This window comes from Pseudophryne corroboree, chromosome 3 (genome assembly GCF_028390025.1).
Source record: "Pseudophryne corroboree isolate aPseCor3 chromosome 3, aPseCor3.hap2, whole genome shotgun sequence".
Taxonomy (NCBI): Eukaryota; Metazoa; Chordata; class Amphibia; order Anura; family Myobatrachidae; genus Pseudophryne; species Pseudophryne corroboree.
The window spans coordinates 180,702,108-180,728,440 of record NC_086446.1 but is presented as its reverse complement, the minus strand read 5'-3'; the positions used below and the strand labels follow the sequence as shown (position 1 = coordinate 180,728,440).

At 43.3% G+C, this 26,333-nt stretch overlaps 1 protein-coding gene across 10 annotated transcripts in view; it reads right to left on the bottom strand.

Moving 5' to 3' along the window:
* Positions 1-26,333, bottom strand: part of KAT6B (lysine acetyltransferase 6B) — a 340,449-nt gene that overhangs the window by 44,124 nt on the left and 269,992 nt on the right. For 8 of the 10 annotated variants that reach the window (XM_063958656.1, XM_063958655.1, XM_063958654.1 and 5 more), the window contains 5 exons: positions 21,464-21,625; positions 20,613-20,706; positions 10,210-10,441; positions 8,366-8,537; positions 1,988-2,245 (listed from right to left, as the gene is read on the bottom strand). In XM_063958656.1, the coding sequence (XP_063814726.1) occupies positions 1,988-2,245; positions 8,366-8,537; positions 10,210-10,441; positions 20,613-20,706; positions 21,464-21,625 (918 nt within the window). The remainder of the gene's footprint in view (positions 1-1,987; positions 2,246-8,365; positions 8,538-10,209; positions 10,442-20,612; positions 20,707-21,463; positions 21,626-26,333) is intronic. The other 2 variants (XM_063958661.1, XM_063958664.1) reach the window with 1 other exon arrangement.

Sequence of the window (26,333 nt, the reverse complement as noted above, 5' to 3'; positions counted from 1 at the left end):
GCCATAGGATAATCACTGACACAGCAGCAGCTTCTTCTTTTTTTAATTATGGTTTACATGTTACAGTATATGCGCTATATAAATAATATAAAAAAATGCTTTTTTTAGTGCTAAATTTTAGTGGGCCTTATTCAGCTTCAGATGCAAAACTGCAAATTGGTCGATTATCGGACGACTGCGCATGTGCTGCAACCACATCATGCATGAGCGGAGGCAGAAAAGCGTTATCAATGCGATCCCCGGATCAGTAAAGTGCGAGTGCACAGCGATTGCCAGGAAGTGATCATTTGTGTTTGTGGAAGTTGTTGGGAAAACACAAGCTTGTCACGGCCATTTTCGTGGCGTGCATCAGACGTCAACTGCAATTAAAAACATGGCACTGCTGCGGCCGTGTACATCTTGCATAAGCATGGGTCAACTGGAATTGTTGATGGTACTTGATTTCTGTGCATTCATCGCAATTATAAGAATGCATACGCAAATTTATAAATGTATCGGTGGGCATCTTTTACCTTTCTGGGTGACTGTTCACATGAGTTTTTTTGGCAGCAGTAGTTCTGAGAAAATCACAATTTCTATCTCAATAGCGATCCAAGCTGAATAGGGCCCAGTATACGATGATGTATCCGCAATTTAAAGAAAAATTTCTTGCAATGCCTATAATGTCTTTCACATAGACCAAACACACCATTATGGGTAATGCCAATGGATAGTATAAATCAAATAATCTAATGCTTGCCACCTCCTGCCCTGATTATCTGAAGCCAGCGCAACTAGCTGTAGGGTAGACCAGAGGCAGGCAACCTGTGGCACTCCAGCTGCTGTGGAACTACAAATTCCAGCATGCCCTGCCAGTTTCAGCATGTCCTGACAGCTAAACTGTGGCAGCCCATGCCGGGATGTGGAATGCCACAGGTTGCCTACCCCTGTATTAGTACTATGATCTGTCACCCAACCTCTCTGTATGTGACAAACTGACACCAAACAAAGTACAGTTCATTAAATTGCAACCTGCAACTAAATGCACTGACTTCCAAGCGCACACCCGCTGCAAGGAGACAATTACTGGAGATGAGGACTAGGCAGTACAGGTTATTGTTCATTTTATTTTCACATTAACCTCATTATGATGCTTGTGCTATGACCTATATGGTGTTCGGTCTATCATCAGTCAAGATGTGGAGTGGTGTACATATAATACACGGCTGCTGTACTACCAGCAAGGAGATGTACTTATCGTGCCGCTATAACTCTCTGTTTCGCCTCTTATCTAGGTGAAGCAGGAAGGCCGCCGGAGCGGAGAAGAGAAAACATTCTTCTCCAGAGCTATAGCGCACATCACATCTCAAGACCGCTGCAGTCGGACCCTCAGAAGCCGCCGCATGTTGGTACACATACTGGCATGTAATTCTGCCATTATGTGAAAAAACTATAAGACACAAAGGTGCGCCTAACGATTTTAATGACATCTGATGATTGTTTGTCACCAGACAACAGTATGACGAAGGCATAATCATTAGATGTTTGCAGAAAACATACAGAGGTTCAATGTAAGATGGTTATAGTGCATATGGCTCTTACCACCTTTTTCCATCTCCCCCCAGGTAACGGTTTGCCAGAGTTACAATGGTTTCTAGCACTCTTCTGTGCTGCTGGTTCCATCTTTAACTCTGAACTAACGGTCTCTTATTCAGATGTACTCTATTGTTTCTTTAGAACTGATAAAGTGGAACAGTTCCCTAGTGTGTCACTGCAATCTCCATATTAGCTCATATTATTAGATTATTCCCAGTCCGCATACAATATCGTATCTTTGGGGTACATTTACCAAGCTTATATATTTTAATAGTTTGCAAAATGAGGATACATTATTATGCCTGCTCTTATGCAAATGATTTAGGGCTTTAGACTGCAGATAACGGTTATAGGAAAAAGGCAGACAAAACTCACAGAAATGACAAATTTACAGTTTGAATTAATCCGTTACCTTTCTCTTTGTCATAAGCGTCTGAGGTTTGGTTAGTATCGGGGGTGTTGCTTCCAGGCATTGCCCTTCATCTTCTTCCTCCTCACTGCTCTCCTTGCTTTGTTCTGTAGGCTGCGCTTCATCTGAGGGTAATAAGGAGGCGGCTGCAGGAAGTGCAGCCTCTTCCTCTGATGGGGACGGCTTGGATTGAGTCCGGGATGAGTGAAAGTGCTGGTATTCTCGCTCACCACAGCTTGCCTGTTCCATTAGAAGATCCGCCTGCAGGATAACGTAATCACTGTGCAGTACCACTTACACAATATATTTTTACATACAACTAATGCAGAAAAAAACTTTCACTCAGATTTTCCTCCAATTCCAGTTGTATCATTTTATAGTGAAGTTTTAAAAATCTACTTAAAGTGGAATGAAAAAGCAGATTTAAAGGTATTGCAGCATCAGACAGCCGTACCGTGCTTTCCTAGTAGCAATTTCCCTACATATACTGTGCAGGGCTATACAACTGTACATTTCATCAACCAAGATGAACTCTTATGCATATTAAACAGTTTTATCTAAAGAAAAGTAAATATCATCCATAGCGTGTCATAACTCCTTTCTAAACAAAAAATAAGAATTTACTCACCGGTAATTCTATTTCTCGTAGTTCGTAGTGGATGCTGGGAACTCCGTAAGGACCATGGGGAATAGACGGCTCCGCAGGAGACTGGGCACATCTAAAGAAAGATTTAGGACTATCTGGTGTGCACTGGCTCCTCCCCCTATGACCCTCCTCCAAGCCTCAGTTAGGACACTGTGCCCGGAAGAGCTGACACAATAAGGAAGGATTTTGAATCCCGGGTAAGACTCATACCAGCCACACCGTATAACTCGTGATAGGAACCCCGGTTAACAGTATGATAACAAAAGGAGCCTCTGAACAGATGGCTCGCAATAACAACCCGATTTGTGTAACAATAACTATTTACAAGTATTGCAGACAATCCGCACTTGGGATGGGCGCCCAGCATCCACTACGGACTACGAGAAATAGAATTACCGGTGAGTAAATTCTTATTTTCTCGGACGTCCTAGTGGATGCTGGGAACTCCGTAAGGACCATGGGGATTATAACAAAGCTCCCAAACGGGCGGGAGAGTGCGGATGACTCTGCAGCACCGAATGAGAGAACTCCAGGTCCTCCTCAGCCAGGGTATCAAATTTATAGAATTTTGCAAACGTGTTTGCCCCTGACCAAGTAGCAGCTCGGCAAAGTTGTAAAGCCGAGACCCCTCGGGCAGCCGCCCAAGATGAGCCCACCTTCCTTGTGGAATGGGCTTTTACAGATTTAGGCTGCGGTAGTCCCACCGCAGAATGCGCCAGCTGAATAGTGCTACAAATCCAGCGCGCGATAGTCTGCTTAGAAGCAGGAGCACCCAGTTTGTTGGGTGCATACAGGATAAACAGCGAGTCATTTTTCCTGACTCCAGCCGTCCTGGAAACATAAATTTTCAGGGCCCTGACTACGTCCAGTAACTTGGAATCCTCCAAGTCCCTAGTAGCCGCAGGCACCACAATAGGCTGGTTCAAGTGAAACGCTGATACCACCTTTGGGAGAAACTGAGGACGAGTCCTCAACTCTGCTCTATCCATATGGAAAAACAGATAAGGGCTTTTATAGGACAAAGCCGCCAATTCTGACACACGCCTGGCCGAAGCCAAGGCCAACAGCATGACCACTTTCCACGTGAGATATTTCAATTCCACAGTCTTAAGTGGTTCAAACCAATGTGATTTCAGGAACTCCAAAACCACATTGAGATCCCAAGGTGCCACTGGGGGCACAAAAGGAGGCTGAATATGCAGAACTCCTTTGACAAAAGTCTGAACTTCAGGCAGTGAAGCCAGTTCTTTCTGGAAGAAAATCGACAGGGCCGAAATCTGGACCTTAATGGACCCCAATTTGAGGCCCAACGTCACCCCTGCTTGCAGGAAATGCAGGAATCGACCCAGTTGAAATTCCTCCGTTGGGGCCTTCCTGGCCTCACACCAAGCAACATATTTCCGCCAAATGCGGTGATAATGTTTTGCGGTGACATCCTTCCTGGCTTTGATCAGGGTAGGAATGACTTCCTCCGGAATGCCCTTTTCCTTCAGGATCCGGTGTTCAACCGCCATGCCGTCAAACGTAGCCGCGGTAAGTCTTGGAACAGACAGGGCCCCTGCTGCAGCAGGTCCTGTCTGAGCGGCAGAGGCCAAGGGTCCTCTGAAAGCATCTCTTGAAGTTCCGGGTACCAAGCTCTTCTTGGCCAATCCGGAACCACGAGTATAGTTTTCACTCCTCGCCTTCGTATTATTCTCAGTACCTTGGGAATGAGAGGCAGAGGAGGAAACACATAAACCGACTGGTACACCCACGGTGTTACTAGAGCGTCCACAGCGATCGCCTGAGGGTCCCTTGACCTGGCGCAATATCTTTTTAGCTTTTTGTTGAGGCGGGACGCCATCATGTCCACCTGTGGTCTTTCCCAACGGTTTACCAGCATTTGGAAGACTTCTGGATGAAGTCCCCATTCTCCCGGGTGGAGGTCGTGCCTGCTGAGGAAGTCTGCTTCCCAGTTGTCCACTCCCGGAATGAACACTGCTGTCAGTGCTAACACATGATTTTCCGCCCATCGGAGAATCCTTGTGGCTTCTGCCAATGCCCTCCTGCTTCTTGTGCCGCCCTGTCTGTTTACATGGGCGACCGCCGTGATGTTGTCTGATTGGATCAGTACCGGCTGGTTCTGAAGCAGGGGCCTTGCTTGGCTTAGGCCATTGTAAATGGCCCTTAGCTCCAGAATATTTATGTGAAGCGAAATCTCCTGATTTGACCACAGTCCTTGGAAATTTCTTCCCTGTGTGACTGCACCCGAGCCCCGAAGGCTGGCATCCGTGGTCACCAGGACCCAGTCCTGTATTCCGAATCTGCGGCCCTCTAGTAGATGAGCCCTCTGCAGCCACCACAGCAGCGACACCCTGGTCCCTGCTGACAGGGTTATCCGCTGTTGCATCTGGAGATGGGACCCGGACCATTTGTCCAACAGGTCCCACTGGAAAGTCCTTGCGTGGAACCTTCCGAATGGAATTGCTTCGTACGAAGCTACCATTTTTCCCAGGACTCGTGTGCATTGATGTACCGACACCTGTCCCGGTTTTAGGAGGTCTCTAACTAGAGATGACAACTCCTTGGCTTTTTCCACTGGAAGAAACACTTTTTTCTGGTCTGTGTCCAGAATCATTCCCAGGAACAGAAGACGTGTCGTCGGGACCAGCTGTGACTTTGGAATATTGAGAATCCAGCCTTGCTGTTGCAGCACTTCCCGAGAAAGTGCTACCCCCACTACCAACTGTTCCTTGGACCTCGCCTTTATCAGGAGATCGTCCAAGTACGGGATAATTAAAAACTCCCTTCTTGCGAAGGAGTATCATCATGTCGGCCATTACCTTGGTAAAGACCCTCGGTGCCGTGGATAACCCAAACGGCAGCGTCTGGAACGGATAGTGACAGTCCTGTACCACAAACCTGAGGTACTCCTGGTGAGGGGGGTAAATGGGGACATGCAGGTAAGCATCCTTGATGTCCAGAGAGACCCTGTAATCCCCGTCGTCCAGGTTCGCAATAACCGCCCTGAGCGATTCCATCTTGAACTTGAATCTTTTGATATATGTGTTCAAGGATTTTAAATTTAATATGGGTCTCACCGAACCTTCCGGTTTCGGTACCACAAACATTGTGGAATAGTAACCCTTTCCTTGTTGAAGGAGGGGTACCTTCACAATCACTTGCAGTGAATACAGTTTTTAGATAACCACCACACTGCCTCCCTGGCAGAGGGAGTTGCCGGTAAGGCAGATTTTAGGAAACGGCGGGGGGGGAGACGTCTCGAATTCCAGCCTGTACCCCTGAGATACTGTTTGAAGGACCCCGGGATCCGCCTGTGAGAGCCCACTGTGCGCTGAAATTTTTGAGACGGGCCCCCACCGTACCCGGGTCCGCCTGAGCAGTCCCAGCGTCATGCTGTGGACTTACCGGACGCAGGGGAGGACTTCTGCTCTTGGGAACTAGCTGTGTGCTGCAGCTTTTTCCCTCTACCTTTTCCTCTTGGCAGAAAAGATTAGCCTCCAGCCCTCTTGCTTTTCTGGGGCCAAAAGGACTGTACCTGATAATACAGTGCTTTCTTATGCTGTGGGGTAGCTTGTGGCAACCAGTTTGATTTCCCAGCAGTAGCTGTGGAAACTAGGTCTGAAAGACCATCCCCAAACAGTTCCACCCCCTTATAGGGCAAAACTTCCATGTGCCGTTTTGAATCGGCATCGCTTTTACATAGCGCTTATTTGTGATGCCAGCCGGCAAATATCCCTCTGTGTATCACGCATGTATAAGACAGCGTCTTTTATATGCTCTATTGTCAGCAAAATATTGTCCCTATCCATAGTATTATCCGACAGGGAATCTGACCACGCAGCTGCCGCACTTCACCTCCATGCCGAGGCAATAGCTGGTCTCAATATAATGCCCGTGTGTGTGTATATAGCTTTAAGGGTAGTTTCCTGCTTTCTGTCAGCAGGTTCCTTTTGGGGCGGCCGTATCCGGAGACGGTAGTGCCACCTTTTTTAATAAGCGTGTCAGCGCTTTATCTACCCTAGGGGGTATTTCCCAACGTGACCTATCCTCTGGCGGAAAAGGGTACGCTGCTTAGAAATTATCAATTTCTTATCGGGGGAAGTCCACGCTTCCTCACACACCTCATATTAATTTCTCAGATGCAGGAAAAACTACAGGTAGTTTTTTCTCACCAAACATAATACCCTTTTTTGTGGTACCTGGGGTATTATCAGAAATGTGTAATACATTTTTCATTGCCTCAATCATGTAACGGGTGGACCTATTGGAGGGTACACTAGTCTCATCGTCGTCGACACTGGAGTCGGTATCCGTGTCGACATCTGTGTCTGTCACCTGAGGTAGCGGGCGTTTTAAAGCCCCTGATAACATTTGAGACGCTGGAACAGGCACAAGCTGAGTGGCCGGCTGTCCTATGTCGTCAAACCTTTTGTGTAAGGAGTTGACACCTTCCATAAGTCCATCCACACAGGTGTCGTCCCCGCAGGGGGTGACATCACATTCACAGGCATTTGCTCCGCCTCCACATCATTTTCCTCATCATACATGTCGACACAGCAGTACCGACACACAGCACACACACAGGGAATGCTCTGACAGAGGACAGGACCCCACAAAGCCCTTTGGGGAGACAGAGGGAGAGTATGCCAGCACACACCAGAGCGCTATATATCACAGGGATATCACCTATAGAGAGTGTTTTCCCTTATAGCTGCATTATTATAATATACTGCGCCTAATTTTTGTGCCCCCCTCTCTTTTTAACCCTTTCTGTAGTGCAGGACTGCAGGGGAGAGCCAGGGAGCGATCCTTCCAGCTGAGCTGTGAGGGAAAATGGCGCCAGTGTGCTGAGGGAGATGGCTCCGCCCCTTTTTCGGCAGGCTTTCTCCCGCTATTTTAATAATTCTGGCAGGGGTTAATATACACCTATATAGCCTCTGGGACTATATATGGTGTCAGTTTGCCAGCCAAGGTGCTATTTATTGCTGCTCAGGGCGCCCCCCACCCAGCGCCCTGCACCCATCAGTGACCGCAGTGTGTGGTGTGCATGAGGAGCAATGGCGCACAGCTGCAGTGCTGTGCGCTACCTTGGAGAAGACAGAAGTCTTCAGCCGCCGATTTTCCGGACCTTCTTGCTTCTGGCTCTGTAAGGGGGACGGCGGCGCGGCTCCGGGAACGGACGACGAGGTCGGGTCCTGTGTTCGATCCCTCTGGAGCTAATGGTGTCCAGTATCCTAAGAAGCCCAAGCTACCACCACTTAGGTAGGTTCGCTTCTTCTCCCCTTAGTCCCTCGGTGCAGTGAGCCTGTTGCCACCAGGTCTCACTGTAAAATAAAAAACCTAAACTATACTTTCTTTCTAGGAGCTCAGGAGAGCCCCTAGTGTGCATCCAGCTCGGCCGGGCACATAAATCTAACTGAGGCTTGGAGGAGGGTCATAGGGGGAGGAGCCAGTGCACACCAGATAGTCCTAAATCTTTCTTTAGATGTGCCCAGTCTCCCGCAGAGCCGTCTATTCCCCATGGTCCTTACGGAGTTCCCAGCATCCACTAGGACGTCAGAGAAAGAATTATTTTTATGTGATCATGTAGACATTTCCTATTTTCAGTACAATAGCAATGTTACAGCTTTAGGAGTACGTAAGCTAAGCAATATTGATGAGAGCAACAATATCTGTGCAAAACTTGAATAAAAACTAATGGCATGCATGGCTGGTGATGAAGAAATATTTACCTCCTTCTCTGCTTCTCTCTCTTCCTCAGACACAACGGCATTTAAGGCGATCACCGGTGCCCACCTCAGACAGTCTGGATCAACCTCATTTACCCGGGATCGAGATTTTACCTTTCCCATATAACTTGCCATTACTTTTTCACGTCGAATAATAACAAACCTGTAATGAAAACTGCTAATAATTTATATAGGTGTGAAACAGCTAACAGGACTGTCAAAGTATTGTATTCTAGAAATAATTCAACAACATCCTAAAAAATTTACATGCATAAACAAGGTCTGAATTGTTTGCATTAACATGGCAGGGATTCTTATACATCCTGCAGCATGTGTATGTAACACATGGGGGCATATCCAATTAGGCACGAGTGTAAAGAAGCCCTTTAATTATTTAGCCTTTTCCCTGCGTGGTAAAGCTTCTGGTAATGCAAGGTAACCCACTGGTTCCATGTAAAATGCGGAATCTAATGCGTTCCCCCGTGCGTTAATTACCAGAGATGTAATTTTCTGAAAACTTTTCCTCACAGCTCCTGAAGCCGCTAGGCAAAGTGCACCCTCTGGTAATTAACACACAGGGTATGATTTTCAGACATTAATCCAACATTCAGATATACTGTATGTGTCACACAGGAAAAGGTCAGTCACAAATGACCTGACAGGGCACAGTCAAACTACTACCATGCAAATGCATTTAGCATAGTCGCAGAGCACTATTGCCAATGCAGTGAAGCCTAGATAGTTTATAGAGCACACCAGCACAACAGAGTACAGTATCAAATTAGAATGTTGTTGCCTTGGGCAAAGATGACTAAAAGACGCGCATTTGTTGGCTTAATAATATGGCATTTATTGGAATAATAATACATTTTAAAATGAAAGAAACAAATTAATTCCAAAATTGGCCATTTGCTACGTGTTACATTTGCTAAATGTTACATCCAAAACATTTACAATATTAATTGGGGTATGTGAACATGACGAAACGATCCTAGTTTCAAGTCATCAGACTTCCAAAAACTTTACTGATTGACAATAAAACAAATAGGAACTGGCAACAGTCCAAATTATTTATCTTCCCATGTTATTATAACCTGTAGATGTCACTATTGCTACTGCAGTCCATTTAGGCAGGGGTGCTCAACAAGCGGCCCTCCAGCTATCATGGAACTACACATTGTAAAATAGTAAAACTGTGGCTGGGCATGCTAGAATGTGTAGTTCCACAATAGCTACCATGGTACACAGAAGAATAAAACCTCAATACATTTAAAAAACCAACAACAAAAAAATAGCAGGAAATAAGATGTCCCGGGATGCGGTTATGTTACAAGCACTCGGGATCCCGGCGGTCAGCATGCCGACGCCGGAATCCCGAACGCTAAAAATGCCGGTAGTGGGAATGCCGACACACAGTCTATTCCCACTTGTGGGTGTCCACGACACCCATGGAATGAAAACAGCACCTGCATGAGTCTTTGTTGCGCTCGCCCCCGCTGCCGGCATTCTGCTGTCAGGATCTCGGCAGCCGGCCTAACATACCCAACCCGATGTCACTTCAGCAGGGGTATTCAACATGCAGCCTGCCACATTCTGTAAAATTACACAGTTTGGCTATTAGGGCATGATAAAACTGTGGCAGACATGCAGCATGCCGTGCCGCAGTGAAGATGAGCATAGCTACGTCTGTAGTTAAACTGGTACATTTAAATTAGACATAATCAGTTCTTCATAAATGTTATTATTATTTCTATGTATGTATGTATGTATGTATGTATGTATGTATGTATGTATGCAGATGGTGTTATATTTTGTTATATTGCAGATTTTCTGTTCCAGTCTCTCACCTGTCTCCTCTTCTGTCTATCATGTTGAGATGCTGTAAAGTGGTGGCAATGTCATGAGGACACATTCCTGTGGCTCGACTAAGACCTTTCACGTTGATCTGCTTCTCATGATGAGTGCTCAGATAGTCTATTACGACACTCTTCCAGTATGCCAAATAAGACAAACGGCCCAAGTCTGATAGAGGTTTCTCAGGCGAGCCTGCCTGCCCCTCGCATCGGGAAAGCAGATAACCTACAGACAGGAATACAATTAGGAGCGTAACTACAAATATCAGCATATTTTCCAAGTGAGCCTCTTGTTCAAAATGTGTCACATATCAGCAGTTCCATTTTATTATACCACTCTTCCACTACCACAATAACCTGGTTTATTCCCGGGTCTACCAGGGTTGCGGCTTGGTGGAAAAAAGTCCTTGAAAAATAACCCGAGTCCAGGTGACTGGGAATCTGACCCAGGTAGCTACTGGGCACCACCAGGGAAGGACCTGGGTAGCCTGAGGTGTAAACGTCATGACCCGGGTCACGCTGAAAGCATAGAGAGAGAGACGGATCACCGGCGCTTGGAGATTATGTAATCTACAAGCGTTGTCAGAACAGAGACTGCACGCGGGTGCAGTCTGAATAGGGTCTAACAGCCAATAAGAGTCCAACCTGCGGTGGGAATGAGGTCTGACCTGGCTCTGACCCGGCCATTTTATTTATGGATGAAAAAACACAAAGGATACATAAATAGCTTCCTATCTGGAATTTCCGAGTTTTGTCTTTAGATTCATATTTTGAACAGTCATACTGCAATTAACAAGAAAACCTATAAATGGCCGATTCTCATTGATGAGGACCCCAAATGCCAAACATAACCAATTTTTTTTTTTTTTTTTTTAAACTCTTTACGACTTACCAAACAGAAAAAACTCCACTGCCATGTATAACACAATGACAAGCAATTAGGCAGGGTCAAGGCATGGAAGTATTGCATAATTTATATGTAAATGTTACTTTGTTTTGACATACTAAAAAAGTAAATGAATCAGTGTTTATTCACTAGTATTGGAGGACATTTTTTTATTTGCCACCAGGACTGGGGTCTGTATTGTATAGTAGCCATTAAATGATTGTCTACTCTCTTATAATTATGTTGGAGTTTGTATATTTACTACCATAAAGAGGCTTGTTTCTGTATGAGGCTTGTTATGTATCTGCCATCACGATGTGTAAGTTTCTAATGCAAGTCATATATATCTACAATGGAGAATAAAAACATATATACACTGGAGAAAAGTTTTCGGCTGCCTCCATCACTAGTTTGCGGCACATAGGGATAGAGGAGCCAATAATCTACAGTGGTTCTACACTATAGGATGTCAATCAACAAAGCTTATGGCATTATAAAGGCAATATAAAATACAGCTATGCATAGTGCCTTATATGGGCTGAGAACTATTGCTAGGCCCAGAAATAGTTGTGGCAGCATTTTGCTATATGGTATGAATAATCTTAAAGTAATGTTCACGCACTATGTTCTAATCTAGACCTTCTACGGGCAGGATGCAGGTTGTATCGATGACATTTCTTCACTGTCATATAGTCCGCTTTGGCGTCAAGTAAATACTGCATTGTCTGTTTGTTTTTTGCTTAACGTTAGATTAATTTCAATAAAAAAAATACAGTAACTGTTTATTAGTACGTAAAAACAATGTAACATTTACAAAGAAATTATGTAATACTTCCATACCTTGACCGTGACTAATTGCTTGTCATTGTCATTCCCTTAGAATGTAGGCTCTCACGAGTAGGGCCCTCTTCCCTCATGTGCGTCTCCTTTTCTTACTTTAAAAATCCTCAACTGCCCAGATCCCGCCGTTTTTTGGCCACCTTGGAACTTATCTCTATGTCATTTACTGATGTAGTTATATTTAGTTACCCTGTACTTGTCCTTAATTGCCTTCAACTGTAAGTCACTGTTTTCCTGTTTTGATTATGTGCACATGTACTCTGTAATTGGGCGCTGCGGAAACCCTTGTGGCGCCATATAAATAAAGGATAATAATAATAAAAAAATAAATTGTATTTATATAGTCATACAGCTAAGTATAATAATGTTTGGCTAAGGGATATTTCGGTCAAAAGGTTCATACATAGGAGTGATTTTATATTTCACCAAGATAAAGGAGGCAGTGTTTGTGGTCCGTTCTGCAGTGTTTTACTGCAGTGGTCACAAGTTTCAGTGGGGAGACACGTTCTGCCAGAAGCAGTGCAGGGCACAAAGGGATAAAGGGCAGAAATGCACCAAAATAGAGAGACTGTAAACAGTGTCCTTCAATATGTTTATAGGCAGGAAGGACGTTTTGAAACTTCACTGAAAAATCAACATTGTATCTATAAATTAATAGAGCACAATTAAAATGTCATATTAAAAATACTTGCGTGGGTTTCCTCCGGGAACTCCGGTTTCCACCCACATTCCAAAAATTGACTGGTAGGTTAATTGGCTTCCAACAAAATTAACCCTAGTGTGAATGTGTGTGCATGTATATGTGCTAGGGAATCTAGATTGGAAGCTCCACTGGGGCAGGGACTAATGTGAATGGGCAAATATTCTCTGTAAAGCGCTGCAGAATGTGTGTGCACTATATAAGTAACTGGTAATAAATAATAATAAATAAGAAGCACCCTGGCTACAGGGGTGGATTTAGGGGTGAGGTGACCCCTAGGCACAACCGTAACGGCTGCCCCTCGCCCGCCTAATTTTATATTTTTATTGATTGGTTATAAGCCCTTATTTGATGATTGCCAATTTAATAGACTACATAAACCACTATGACAGTTTAATTATATACATTGTATACAGGACAGCTTACAGTGACTGTATGTGCATGACCTACCCATTTACACTCCATTCAAGGTGGTGCATGGTGCAATACAGTGGACATATTTTGCTGTTACCGGTACTTTTTGGACTGACGGTACCAATACAAGCATCCAAGTGCCGCCCCTAGGCATGTGCCTCATGTGCCTAATAGGAAATTCACCACTGCCTGTCTAGCGATAGCTATGGCCAGGTATGACTGGCTAGTTCTGGCAATAGCTTCCTCATGCTAAGCATGCAGTATTTGTACCACTGCAATCATCCTATTACTACATCTCAGGATGGCAATAGTAGGGGCAGGACAATGATCAAATGCTTTATACAAATAAATAAAGCATGTGCTCTGAATCTAATATTACATTCTAGTCCCTGCCAGCCAGCATCGCTGAGCATCACTGAGTTATTTGGTAATTTGTGGTAACAGATCTTCTTTCATTGGGACAGGCAGCAACAGCAAATCTATAGGGTCACAAATCTTTAGTAAAGAGACACCTTAATGGGATGTGGTCCCAAGCATAATTAGAAATATGATTTAGCATATTTGCGGCACTATGCTCCAAATAATAGAAAAACCCCAGGTCACCCAGAAATAGATCAAACACCTGTACATCATTTAGATATGGAATCTGTCATATGGGATGCAGAATAGAATGTTCCACATATCCTTGCACTGAAAGTAGTATTACCATCCTAATTTGTCTAGCAGTGCTCCCTGCATGATTATGGATTGATGACATTGGAGTGTTAGGTTACCTAGAAAGAAGCAGCTGTTTTGTTGCTGTAATTGTGGAGACATATATAAAGCAGTGAAAAGAGTGGAGTAATGTGCCAGTGGTGAAGTTGCCCATGGCAACCAATCAGCTTTGAAGTAACATTTATCAAGTTCATTGTCTAAAGCTCTATGTAGCAGCTGATGGGTTGCCATGGGCAACTTCTCCACTCTTTTCACTGCTTTATACGTCTGCACTTGTATTATTTGTATGTCTTTCTTTGTCCGGTACTCAGATGTCTTTAACATGACATTTCTCTGATTTTGTTGAATTCAACTACATCACCTAACTGTTCATGTAAATATACTATTCTACCTGCCACGATGAGATCAAATTAAGTAGCAGATAAAAAATATTGGAAATTCTGGAACACAAATAAAGGCAGGCTCTGCTGTTGCATTAAAAAATAAAATATTAAAACAGAATACTGGAGAGAGTAGAGACTAAGATGAGAAAGATTCTGTAGAAACGACGGCAACATGTTACATTTAGCTATTACACAACTGGCAATAAGACATGAAGAACAACCATTACGATTCAAGAGAAACCGCAGTGCTCCTAATTGTCATATGCTTTATGCTACTAGCATTAAAACACTCAGATGAAATTATAGTGCAGAGAAAGTATGTCAATCTGCTCCACTGCCTACATCTGTATATATAACATGGCACTAGCAAGTAATATCCTGTCTGTTATAGGCAAGAGGCATAGGGGGAAAAAAAGGTTAAGTAAAAGACAAGAATCTGGCAGCGCGAGGCGGAGATAATGAGAGAGCGCTGCAGGCTGTCAGTGTTATTAAGAGGCACTTAGAGGGGACACGACAAATTCCAGGGGGGCAAAGCTGTCTGACTTCGAGTAATTACACTAAGCCGACCTCATTACACACCTTCACAAGCCCCCAATAAACATCCAGACAGACCAGCGACACGATATGAAACAAATATACAGAAAACCAAATAGTTCAGGCAGCACCAACATAATCCAATCAAGTGGACAATTACGCTCACGTATACAGAATTAATGGCCATGTGCCTATAGTAGAATCATACAGTGGTGCTTGAATTATGGCTTTATCACATATCACTGGTAAAGCAGCAGACTGCATTTCCCACAACATTAGCTTTATACACACAAAGCTCAGACCCAGCCACAGTGCCCAGACAATCACACTTCAGACACATGCGCTGCAGAGAGCTCAAACAGACAAAAGAGCTACAAGCACACAGCTGCCAAGATCAGCTTAAACTATGAGTCCCTACAGCAGAGAGAAGGAGGGAGGGAAGGAGGGAGAGGAGGAAGGCCTCCATTCCTAGGGTGAGATTTTACACGCAATGCAGATCCCACACTTATGGTTCACCCTCTGTACTCCTCCGTAGATTTCTTGTATACAATGCAGGTTACATAGGTTATAGGACCAAGAGATTAAAAATTCTGTGAAATATTCCAACAGGAAGAAGACAGAGCGTAAGCTTACTCACAAATAAGACAACTAATGAGACACATTGGCAATTAAGAAAAACAAATGCTTGTGCCACATGGTAATGTAGCAATTCAACATACAGCTATGGGAATATCCATAAAAGAAATATCAACTGGCAATACATGGTTTTTATGGAACAATTCAGAAATGAATTGGTCTTGAATGACACATCCTGTAGACTGTACTGGTCTTACGTTAAACAATTAGGCATGTAACACATTTTACACACACCTTTATTGGAGGAGTGTCACTTATACAAAACAGTAAACATGTTCAATCACCTAGGTGTAACCTCTTCCAATATAGCCTGTCATTATCTTAAAGGAAACTTGATACAGCTACGTGAAAATACAAAGTTTGGAAAGAAATGTTGGTGCATACAGACTGTTTTAGTAAAGTACACCCGTTAAAAAGATATTAATACGTTACACATGCACATCCTGCAACACTAGAATATCTCTGGTTCAAAGACTGCCTAACTAGACTCCAACCCAAGATATCAACAAAAAGACCTAATGTAGTCATCTTTATTGATTTCCTGTAAATCTACATGATGATTAACAGATTGATTACAAATTACAAAATACACAAGGTGACGGACAAATCTAATAAATGAATAAATATAACAATACAACAGAAACCATTATGCTAGTAACTTACAAAACTGTTTTCACATTGCTATGGGATCATTTCCAATCTGAAATGAACTAACTAGACATAAGACAGACAATCAAGCTTACTCAGCAGTACAATTAGCATGGTTGGTATAGTGGTTAGCATTGCAACCTCACAGCCCTGTTGACATGAGTTCAATTCCTGACCAAAGGACTAGCTGTGTGGAGTTTGTATGTCCTCCCTGAGTTTGCTCCCACACTCCACAAACATACCGGTAAATTACCGTAATTGGCTTTTGACAAATAATAAAAAACAAACCCTATGTGTATGCGAGTGTCCATATGGCAGGGAAGGGATGTAGTTATGTGTAGCTTGTTGCACTCACCCCCCCCCCCCCCCCCTACCCCACCCCCAGTGGGTGCTTTGATCCGATGCCGTGTCCTAGGACGCAGTACGGATCTTTAGTGCAGCAGGAGGTATCTGCATGTAATAGACGCCTCCTGCTGCATCACCATACAGCGCTATCACTGCTGCTTCCAATGAAGCAGCATTGATAGCACCTCCAACCACACCCCCACAGATTGTAAACTCCACTGGGGCAAAGACAGGTGTGAATAAGTGAAATATTCCCTGTAAAGTCGTTTGGAATATGTGTGCTACATACAGTAAATAATGGTACTACATTAATACACTTATTGCTAAATAGCTGATTTATTATACAGTACTTGAAGTTCTTTTGGGATTCAGTACTTCTAATACTAGAGCACAGGAATTGATCTCTGTATTGCGTATACATAACTGGAAGATAAACAGACAAACAGATAAAAAAAATGCAAATTTAATTCCTTCTGCATAAATAGAAATGGTTAATTCTGAGATATCGCCGTTTCTTTTGGGCTCAGTAGATCAAAATGTCAATACTGCTTTTTTATGATCTACTGAGCACCCACTACAGAATTAATAATTCAGGAACATTGTGTTATGCACAGAACATCATGTGCCTTTACGTCTCTTACTTAACCTATCTTCAATACTCCCTTTGATGGCACCAAATCCCTCAGATTTCTGCCACCCCGATACTTGTTTCAGTGCTGTTTACTGATGCAGCTGTGTTTATATACCCTGTACTTGTCCTATATTGTATTGAACTGTAAGTCACTGTCTTCATGGTTTGCTTATTTGTTTAATCTGTAATTGGGTGCTGCGGATCCCATGTGGCGCCATACAAATAAAAGGATAATAATAATAATAATAATAATAATAATAATGATGATGATGATGAAAGGTGCCAGCTTGTATGGCATTTTTCTGTCACATGGGGAGACGGTAAAGAGAGAACAATAATTTTTAAAAAGACAGTTCCTATGGCTCCTTTTGACATGTTATGCATATTAAAAACACAAAATTGTTAGATACTGATGTCACAACCTAGTACTTGACCTGTGATCACATAACCCAGACACTGCATATTTCTGGGTGTGGTATAGCTCATAGACAGTTAAAAGATAGACCAGTGTTTCCCAGCCTCGGTCCTCAAGGCACACTAACAGTCCTGGTTTTAGTGATATCCAGGCTTGAACACAGGTGACTTAATTAGTACCTCAGTTATTTTGATTTAACCATCTGTGCTGAAGCCTGGATATCACTAAAACCTGCACTGTTGGTGTGCCTTGAGGACCGCGGTTGGGAATACCTGAGATAGACAGTCATTAGTTAGACACCATATTGTCGACAGTCAAAAGTCAGACAGGGTCAAAAGACTGACAGGGTCATAAGTCAGACAGGGTCATAAGTTAGACAGGGTCAAAAGACTGACAGGGTCAAAAGACTGACAGGGTCAAAAGACTGACAGGGTCAAAAGACTGACAGGGTCAAAAGACATACAGGGAATGGGGAAAGGGGATGTGTTCTGCACAAGCTGTTAAATTCTGAATATGTCCTATTTGAAAGAGAGAGACCCCGACAAATGTCCGTCACACGAATGATATATAGTGTGCACTAACTATGATACACATCAGTGTGCAATTGCTATAGAATAGTGTGAGAACCATCAAATACTCCTAGATATTTGTAGGATTTACTCAATAATCAGCATTTATTTACATGCTGAAATTACTCACAGTATCTAGTTTATAAGCACCCCCCCCCCCCCTTTTTTTTTATTTTTTTATAAGGATACACTTTTGGTGTCTTTTTTCTTCTCATGAAAATTCTCCCAGTGGCTATGCTGTATTTATTATAATAATCACAGCTACTGTAGGGGATCATACTGATTTGCTTGCAATAAGGGAAGTCACTGTTGAAGGAGTGTTGTAATGTATGATATTTAGAACTATTGCCAAACTTACGATATATGTCACTGAATTACTAACACTTAATAAATACTACAGTATTTAGTATCTTGATACTAGGCTAAATATTGTTAACCAATTTATGAACTGTATGAATTCAGCAGTTTGTTTAATATACATTTGATTTGGACTAATAAAGATACAACACAGGTAGTGAACCTTGGTTTTAATACATTTATTTTCACTTCACCATATATGGTAATTATATTACACAAATTTACTGTACACTTTCTTCCTTCTTTACTTCGTGATTAGACAATTTTAATGAACTTATTAAAAGTTCATTTTTAATTATTATTTGTGCGCCAGCAAAGGGACATTTCTTCTTCTCCTTTTTTTAAGGGTCATAAGTCAGACAGGGTCATAAGTCAGACAGGGTCATAAGTCAGACAGGGTCATAAGTCAGACACAAAAAAAATATTTTTTCTCGTTTTTTTGTGTTTTTAAAAATTTTGAACCCAAATTTGGTGAAATTCGTCCCCTCGCGGGCTCGCCACGCTTCGGGGCTCGGTGTCTCGCTCCGCTCGCCACAACTTTACTAAAAGGTAATAGTTTGTGACATGGATAGTAAATGAGGCAAAAGTTGTAAAAAAAAAAAAAAAAAAAACACAGAAAAACAAAAGCATTTTTTTGTGTGTCTGACTTATGACCCTGTCTGACTTTTTGACCCTGTCGGTCTTTTGAATGCCTGACTTTTGACCCTGTCTGACTTTTGACTGTCAACCATATATAGTGTCTAACTAATAACTGTCTATCTTTTAACTGTCTGTCTATAGACAGGAACTCATATTTCTGAAGACACACTCCATAAGCTTTTCGACACTGTACCACACATGCATCTTATCTACAAGCTACAAGAAATAGGGCTAGGGAGCACAATATGCACTTGGGTCAGTAATTGGTTAGATAATAGGGAGCAGCGCATTGTGGTCAATGGATCATTTTCAAATTGGACTAAAGTGCTAAGTGGTGTGCCACAAGGATCTGTACTCGGACCAATTTTGTTCAACATTTTCATCAACGACCTAACAGTAGGTCTAGAGAGAATGGTGTAAATTTTTCGCAGACGATACCAAATTGTGTAAGGTTATAAATACGGAGGGGGATGCTGAGCCTCTTCAGAACGACTTAACTAAACTGGAAGCATGGGCAGCAAAATGGAGAATGAGGTTCAACACAGACAAGTGTAAGGTAATGCACTGTGGGGGCAAGCCCAAAAATAACACCTACATACTAAATGGGGTAATATTAGGGGATTCTGTACTGGAAAAAGACCTAGGGGTTCACATAGATAACAAATCATGCAGCAGTAACCAAAGTAGGAGTTCAGCAAAGAAGGCTAATAAGATATTAGCATGCATAAAACTGGGAATTGATGCAAGGGACGAGAGTATTATACTTCCATTATATAAATTACTAGTGAGGCCACATCTTGAATACTGTGTGCAATTTTGGGCATCATATTACAAAAAGGATATCCTGGAGCTAGAAAAGGTTCAGAGGCGGGCGACCAAACTAATCAAGGGCATGGAGACGCTGGAATACGTGGAAAGGCTTGCAAGGCTAGGCATGTTTACATTGGAAAAGAGGAGACTAAGAGGGGACATGATCAACATCTACAAATATATAAGGGGAGAATACACAGAGCTTGGGAGGGACCTGTTTTCTATAAGATCAGCACAGAGGACACGTGGTCATTCACTTAGGTTAGAGGAGAGGAATTTCCGCACATTGAAGCAAAAAGGTTTTTTCACAGTAAGGACAATACGCCTTTGGAATTCCCTGCCTGAGAGAGTAGTAATGGCGGACTCAGTCAACACCTTTAAGAATGGGTTAGATAAATTCCTATTGGATAAAAATATTCAGGGTTATGGTGCGTAGGCACGCATTATAGTTAATATAACTAGTCATAACATAAAAATAACTAGTCCTATAATAAGACTGCATAGGAGACCACAAATAGGTTGAACTCGATGTACAATTGTCTTTTTCAACCTTAGTTACTATGTTACTATATAGAAAAGAGTTAATTTTTTTTTTAAACTATAAATCATGAGACTTCATGTCATTCACTTTTCAGAAGTTACATTTGTATTGTGCAACTGCAAATAAAACAAAAGTCTTTGATGTCTCTGTGTAATATGTGATCTGTTCTATAGAATATGATGTGTGCTTTAGGCAAACATTGTGCAACATACAAAGAAGCTAAATGCTCAAGGTCAGCAACGCTACACGCTTTTAACCTGAAACAGGCCAGTATAATAAAGCTTCTATTGGCACTCATCTCAAGGGAATGAAGGCTGAGATGGAGAGGAACTTACTGAAGTCGATAAGGAACCTTCCAAATCCCTGCCTTTGGTACTGAGGCAATATCATAATACAAGACACATTGTACTTCTGCTGGCAAAGTTTCTCCTGTGCAGAAACAAAAGGAGCAAAAATAGGTTCAATGGTTAAACAAACACTATTGCCAATTTCTAATAATGTTTGACATACAGTATTCAAAGAAATAAACCAATTGGTGAACCTTAATTTTGGTTTTAGACCACACCCCTATCACCAGCCTCCACTGACTCTGTTGTGTTTTTTTTTTCCAACATAGTATTTAACCCACCAGCTAAATACTATATTTAAAAAAAATATATAACGATGTCCAGCTTCACACAAAAATGTGTACATCGAAATGGGACCAGTCAGGATTATCAAGGCAAAGAGTGGTAAAATACTGTCTGGTATTGCTCGCTAGCACAGTAAGCTTTGTAACGCCAAGTCAGATCTAGAACTGTGCCTCTGCCCTCCTATAGAGAAGGTGCGGGGTACAAATTGGACAGGCCCCCCCCCCCCCCCCCCAAAAGAAAGTACGTTTTTCCAACCAGACATTTATTCTCTTCTAATGGAATTCCCCCCTAAATCTATCTGCATGCCAGTGAACCAGGAGATAAACTGTATTTATTTACCAGAACTATTCTCACCCTGTGACGACTTTATTTTTGGTGTTTGCACAAGATTGTAATTTTATGGTGAAATAAAGTCTGCATTGTTTGTTGGAGCTGCATCAGTTAATTGGTTATACTGTATATAGCAGATTTTATACTGTTCTGGCCTGTATAATGGACCTGCAACCAGGTCAGTCGGACATAGAGTGGCTGGTAAGAAACTATAGGTGTCTTACCTTAGAAAAGTATCCAACTAAGTGACAGCCCTTCTTGTCGTTTTTGGTGAGAACATAGAAAAGGAATGGCTCCACGTCATAATATAGTGTCTTATGATCCAGGAAGAGCTTGGCCAGCAAACACAAGTTTTGGCAATAGATTTTGCTAATGTTTCCATCCACCTGAATGTAAACACAACACCATGGACAGTAATTAACAAGGCATTGAACCTATAAAAAAACACCTATCGAATACATTTTGGAGAGTAGAACTTGCTCTGGTTTGCCATGATGACTGTTTAGGAACTCATAATAACGGGAACAGCCTGATAGATTTATATATGTATTAAATAGAGATCTGAATCTACTCAGTGTTAACCAGTCTCTTCCATAGAAGAGTGAGATTCACTATGGTCAAACACTGCAGATCACAGTTACTCCTGGTGACCACAGCAGTTTACATTATTAATCATATGGGAAAAATCTATCCACTGTATGACTATGGGCTGTGTAAATTCTACATATCATTTTCAATTCACAGAAAATATATTTCAAACATGAAACCTTGGCAAAACTACCACAAATCATAAAAAAGGATGTAAACTGCATTAAAGAATAAAGTATTTATTCAGCTAACTTGCTAAGCGGATTACATCAAACAGCACCTTTCTCAGTTTAATAAAAATTACAGGGTTTTTTTTTTTTTTTTTTGCCCCCCTGTATAACCAGGAAATGTAACCAGAGGGGAAAACATTTTGTTTAGTTATTATTTCTGCACTGAAAGAGGATGATTACTCTAACTACTCCCTTGTTTTAATTCTCCCAGGAGAGGATCCTAAAGTTGGGGCTATCTCATCAAACTACGGGACCTAAAGGGAAACCAAAATCCAGGATCATACAACACAAAAATCAAAATGAGAAGTAAGTAGTGGGTGTGGAACAAACAAATGTGAGAAAACAGGAATTTGATACATACCTACCGGTAATTCCTTTTCTAATAGTCCGTAGTGGATACTGGGGTCTTGTACTTTAGTACAATGGGGTATAGATCGTGTCCACTGGAGCCTGGTACTTTAAAAACTTTTAGTGTGTGTATATGTGTGTGCTGACTCCTCCCCTCTATGCCCCTCCCACCAGACTCAGTTTAGGAAAACTGTGCCCGAGGAGACAGACATAATATGAGAGAAGAAACATTACAACAGCGGTGAGGCAACAAGCCAACACACAACCAGAAACGAAAAAGGAGGGCGCTAACCAGAACAGAGGATAGCAACACCAACCTAACCAGGATAGCACAGCTATCCCAACAACATAATGGGACCACAACACCGGTCCAACCAAATACTTACACAGGTAAGCAGGAACGAAGTACTGAGGCGGGCGCACAGTATCCACTACGGACTAGGAGAAAAGGAATTACCGGTAGGTATTACATTCCTACTTTCTCTGACGTCCTAGTGGATGCTGGGGTGTTGTACTTTAGTACCATGGGGAAGTCTCAAAACTCCCAAACGGGTGGGAGAGTGCTGAGACCCTTGTAAAACCGCCTGACCAAACTGAAGTCATCCTTGGCCAAGGTATCGAACCTATAGAATTTAACAAACGTGTCCGAACCAGACCAAGTAGCAGCTCGGCACAACTGTAGGGCCGATACTCCCCGGGCAGCCACCCAGGAAGAGCCCACCAACGTCGTGGAGTGAGCCTGAATAGACGTCGGCAAGGGCAGAACCGCTAAAGTATATGCCTGTTGAATGGTCAACCGGAGCCAGCGAGCCATAGATTGCTTAGAAACTGTCCGACCAACCTTGAAAGCATCATAAAGGACAAACAACGAGTCAGATTTCCGATGATGGGCCGTCCTTTTGACATAAATTATTCAGGGCCCTGAACACATCCAAGGACTCAGGACCAACGGAAGCGTCAGACAACACTGGAACCACAATAGGTTGATTCACATGAAAGGCTGACACCACATTTGGCAAGAACTGAGGACGGGTCCTAAATTCCGCTCTGTTTTCATGAAATATCAAATAAGGGCTCTTACAGGATAAGGCCCCCTAATTCAGACACACGTCTGGCAGACACCAATGCCAATAACATCACAGCCTTCCAGCTTAGAAATTTTAACTCCACCCTATGTAAGGGTTCAAACCAGTCCGATTGGAGAAAGGACAGAACCACATTGAGGGCCCACGGAGCAGTGGGAGGTAGATAGGGAAGTTGCAAATGAAGAACTCCCTTCAGGAAAGTTTGTACTTCAGGGAACACGGCAAGTTGTTTCTGGAAGAAAATAGAGGGCGCAGAAACCTGAACTTTGATGGAGCCTAACCATAGGCCCATATCCACTCCCACTTGCAGGAAAAGTAGAAAACGACCAATTCTAAATTCCACGGGAGAAACCTTTCTACCCTCACACCAGGAAACATACTTTTTCCAGATATGATGGTAATGTTTCGACATAATCATCTTTCTGGCCTGGACCATAGTGAAAATGACCCTGGACGGAAGTCCTTTCCTATTTAGTATTTCCCTCTCAACTTTCAAGCCGTCAAACGTAGCCGCTGTAAGTCTGGATAGACAAACGGACCTTGTTGAAGATAATCTTCTCGGAGCGGTAGAGGTCAGGGATCCTCCAGAGCCATGGTTAGGAGGTCCGAGTACCACGCTCGTCGAGGCCAATCCGGGGCAATTAAAATTGCCTAAACGCTTTCCTTTCTTAGTCTTTTGAGAACCCTTGGGATTAGCGATAGAGGAGGGAACAGGTATACAAACTGGTACATCCACGGCGTCGTCAGTGCATCCACTGCAACAGCCTACGGATCCCTCATTCTGGAACAGTAATGGTATAGCTGCTTGTTGAATCGAGAAGCCATCAGATCTATCTGTGGACAGCCCCACCAGTGAATTAACTGTTGAAACACCTGGGGATGTAGGCCCCATTCCCCCGGATGGAGGTTGTGCCTGCTGAGGAAGTCTGCTTCCCAGCTGTCCACTCCTGGAATGAATACGGCTGAGATGGCCCTTGCATTGGCCTCTGCCCAGAGGAGGATTTTTGACACCTCTCGCATCGCCGCTATGCTTCTTGTTCCCCCTTTTCTGTTTATGTACGCCATCGCCGTGGCGTTGTCCGACTGAACCTGGATCGCCTGAGCCTTCAGAAGATGAGAAGCCTGCAGAAAAGCATTGTAAATTGCCCTGAGTTCCAGGATGTTTATCGGCAGAACAGATTCCTGTCTCAACCATATCCCCTGAAACTGGGCTCCTTGGGTCACAGCCCCCCAACCCCAGAGGCTGGCATCCGTTGTCCGTAAAATCCATGAGTGGATATTGAAACTCCTGCCCTCTAGCAGGTGAGGAACCTGCAGCTACCATAATAGAGAAATCCGGGCTTTCGAAAAATAAGAATTTACTTACCGATAATTCTATTTCTCATAGTCCGTAGTGGATGCTGGGACTCCGTAAGGACCATGGGGAATAGCGGCTCCGCAGGAGACTGGGCACAAAAGTAAAAGCTTGAACTAGCTGGTGTGCACTGGCTCCTCCCCCTATGACCCTCCTCCAAGCCTCAGTTAGGATACTGTGCCCGGACGAGCGTACATAATAAGGAAGGATATTGAATCCCGGGTAAGACTCATACCAGCCACACCAATCACACCGTACAACCTGTGATCTGAACCCAGTTAACAGTATGATAAACGAAGGAGCCTCTGAAAAGATGGCTCACAACAATAATAACCCGAATTTTGTAACAATAACTATATACAAGTATTGCAGACAATCCGCACTTGGGATGGGCGCCCAGCATCCACTACGGACTATGAGAAATAGAATTATCGGTAAGTAAATTCTTATTTTCTCTAACGTCCTAAGTGGATGCTGGGACTCCGTAAGGACCATGGGGATTATACCAAAGCTCCCAAACGGGCGGGAGAGTGCGGATGACTCTGCAGCACCGAATGAGAGAACTCCAGGTCCTCCTCAGCCAGGGTATCAAATTTGTAGAATTTAGCAAACGTGTTTGCCCCTGACCAAGTAGCTGCTCGGCAAAGTTGTAAAGCCGAGACCCCTCGGGCAGCCGCCCAAGATGAGCCCACCTTCCTTGTGGAATGGGCTTTTACAGATTTTGGCTGTGGCAGGCCTGCCACAGAATGCGCAAGCTGAATTGTACTACAAATCCAACGAGCAATCGTCTGCTTAGAAGCAGGAGCACCCAGCTTGTTGGGTGCATACAGGATAAACAGCGAGTCAGATTTTCTGACTCCAGCCGTCCTGGAAATATATATTTTGAGGGCCCTGACTACGTCCAGTAACTTGGAGTCCTCCAAGTCCCTAGTAGCCGCAGGCACCACAATAGGCTGGTTCACGTGAAACGCTGAAACCACCTTTGGGAGAAATTGAGGACGAGTCCTCAATTCTGCCCTATCCGTGTGAAAAATCAGGTAAGGGCTTTTATAAGATAAAGCCGCCAATTCTGAGACACGCCTGGCTGAAGCCAGGGCTAACAGCATTACCACCTTCCATGTGAGATATTTTAATTCCACAGTGGTGAGTGGTTCAAACCAATGTGATTTTAGGAACCCCAAAACCACATTGAGATCCCAAGGTGCCACCGGGGGCACAAAAGGAGGCTGTATATGCAGTACCCCTTTGACAAACGTCTGGACTTCAGGCACTGAAGCCAGTTCTTTTTGGAAGAAAATCGACAGGGCCGAAATTTGAACTTTAATGGACCCTAATTTTAGGCCCATAGACAGTCCTGTTTGCAGGAAATGTAGGAAGCGACCCAGTTGAAATTCCTCTGTAGGGGCCTCTTTGGCCTCACACCACGCAACATATTTTCGCCAAATGCGGTGATAATGTTTTGCGGTTACATCCTTCCTGGCCTTTATCA